The 2,520-nt window shown below is 45.4% G+C and overlaps 1 protein-coding gene across 1 annotated transcript; it reads right to left on the bottom strand.

The window, feature by feature from the left end:
• Positions 1-1,523: 1,523 nt before the first annotated feature.
• LOC138259580 (mucin-20-like) lies at positions 1,524-1,991 on the bottom strand. The gene has a single exon (XM_069207414.1). It carries the CDS (start codon positions 1,989-1,991, stop codon positions 1,524-1,526), a length of 468 nt encoding a protein of 155 aa, XP_069063515.1.
• Positions 1,992-2,520: the final 529 nt, after the last annotated feature.

Raw genomic sequence — 2,520 nt, forward strand, 5'->3', positions numbered from 1 at the left:
TAGGATGTTGGAAAAAAAGGACGCAAATTTGGTGTGGGTTGCATATAAGGACAAAAGGTTATGAGGGCCTAAGCGCAACTGCCCCAAATAGCCAAAGAAAGGCCTGTCATCTGAGGGGAAAAGGCCTGGCAGCGAAGGGGTTAAAATCTGGAAACTGACTGCCAAACTTCGCTTACCTTTGTAGATACTCAGGAGAGAGGGTCATGTGGAACTTATCTGCAAACCCCCAGCCTGTGAACATGCCCGAGTTCTTCATCTGGTTTCCAGTGCTTAATTTGTGCTTGTTGTTTCTGGTGCTGAGAACCGGCAGTTATTTTTGAGGGCCGGAGCTTATTCTTCTGACTCAAGCATTTGCTGCGAGCAAAAGACACATATTGGAAAGACGGAGGAAGAGAAAAACGAAAAAGCGTCACAAAAGGAGAAAGCAGAAAGTTGCAAAAGTGAGCTGAAGGGGTAGGGAGTGGCTTTAAAAGGATTGAAGAGGAACGAGATGGTTTAAGGATTACCCTGCCTCAGTATTCCACGTTCCCACATTTAATTGCAGCAGCTGCATGTTTAAGAGGAGGGCTTTGAGCACCGGCACGTTTTTATGTACAAATTAAGCACTGCTGTCTTCCCTTCCTTCAAGTAAGTCTCCGATCCTGTTGCCCGCCCCACATCGACCCGCACTTGGATTAAGAAAAGAGGAAAGAAAGACGGGTTAGTAAAAAAATACTCCAGCATATGTTCTGCAAGAAGTGCGAACCAGTTGAAGGGAGACATTTTTGTGAACAAGCTTAGTGCAGTAACAGAGAAAAAGTTTCAAAAGCAAACGCAAGTTGTTTTGTTGAACTGATATTGATATTGAGCACAACGGACTAGATTCCCTTAAAAAAAGAAAGTCTTCAAAGCGTCCTCAAGGAACAGAGGCATAATTTATTCTTCCAGCCACAGCTGAAAATAAAACTGGAATATTGAAGTTTGAATTCAAGTACTGGGGAAGGGTAGACCTGCCACCCTTTCTAGTTTTGATCACAAAGAAAAATATTGCTTTTCTGACAGAAATTGTGCACTGATTTCTGCGTCTTTTATGTTGTGAAACAAAGTCAATTTCAACTAAAGAGGGTCAACAGACAAACTAAACAAGAAATCTTACCAATGTAAAAACTGCAATGTACTAGTTATACACATTGGCCTAGACAGGAAAGGCACCTTTTTACTACTGATATTTAACTTATGCTTGTTCTTTCTAAGGGTCAGCACAGAGCACAATAACTCCATTCAGTCTGCAACTGAGAAGATTCTAAGACGTATTGGTACTCAGGCAAGAACACAGAGAGAAGACGTGAATCGGAGGCATATCTCTTGTGTCTTTCTTTCCCCATCTCCGGGGGCATTGGTCGCTAATTTTCTATTTGCAGACACCTGGAATTCAGGTGAATGGTCACATACATGACTCCTTGTCTGGTGTATGCATCAGGGTACCCAAACCCAGCACAGGAACCTGAACCATGACACCAGTTGGTCAGTCTGAGGTGGCTCTGTCACAAAGCACCTGTGTCAGTGTTAGGAGCATCACTGCTGGCACTGGTCTGCAGTGCTCCTGGTTTGACTGTGTCAGTGGTGGGAGCATCACTGCTGGCACTGGTCTGCAGTGCTCCTGGTTTGACTGTGTCAGTGGTGGGAGCATCACTGCTGGCACTGGTCTGCAGTGCTCCTGGTTTGACTGTGTCAGTGGTTGGAGCATCACTGCTGGCACTGGTCTGCAGTGCTCCTGGTTTGACTGTGTCAGTGTTGGGAGCATCACTGCTGGCACTGGTCTGCAGTGCTCCTGGTTTGACTGTGTCAGTGGTGGGAGCATCACTGCTGGCACTGGTCTGCAGTGCTCCTGGTTTGACTGTGTCAGTGGTAGGAGCATCACTGCTGAAACTGGTCTGCAGTGCTCCTGGTTTGAATGTGTGTCTTACTTTGTCAGTGGTTTGTGCAGTGCCGTCTGTTCTCAGAGAGCGCATGAACCATGGTATCAGAATAAATCTGGTGTCTTATACATAGATAAGTATAATAAGTTACTAGCACTTTCTCTGCACTTTATCGTGCTCATCTGTTTGCTAGTTTTTGCAAGGATGGTGCTCAACACGTGAAACACAGCAGTACTATTTCCCCGACGAGACAGCATGTCATTTCAATCACAACTAATTCGAAGTGGAGAACAAAACTGTCGCCATGCATGAGTTGCTCATGTACATGGCTGCACATTGACTGACTTGTGTTTTCAACCACAAAAATACTTCACTCAGGACCGTTACCGTGAACAGATGACAGACTGCAGAGATGCTGGTGAGAAACGGGCTACCCCTTACCTCAGTCTGTTATTCCTCTTGCGTGCACTGCTGATGGGTGCAGTAGTGTAACTGACTCAATGCTCACAAGTGTGCAGCTGGGACACGTGACATCTTTAGGTTATTTAACTGCATGATATGACACCGAACAGTTGCATTAACTATTTCCACTTAGTGCTACCAGAAGTGAGGCGTGTTGTCA

The sequence above is a fragment of the Pleurodeles waltl genome, chromosome 9, assembly GCF_031143425.1.
Source record: "Pleurodeles waltl isolate 20211129_DDA chromosome 9, aPleWal1.hap1.20221129, whole genome shotgun sequence".
Taxonomy (NCBI): Eukaryota; Metazoa; Chordata; class Amphibia; order Caudata; family Salamandridae; genus Pleurodeles; species Pleurodeles waltl.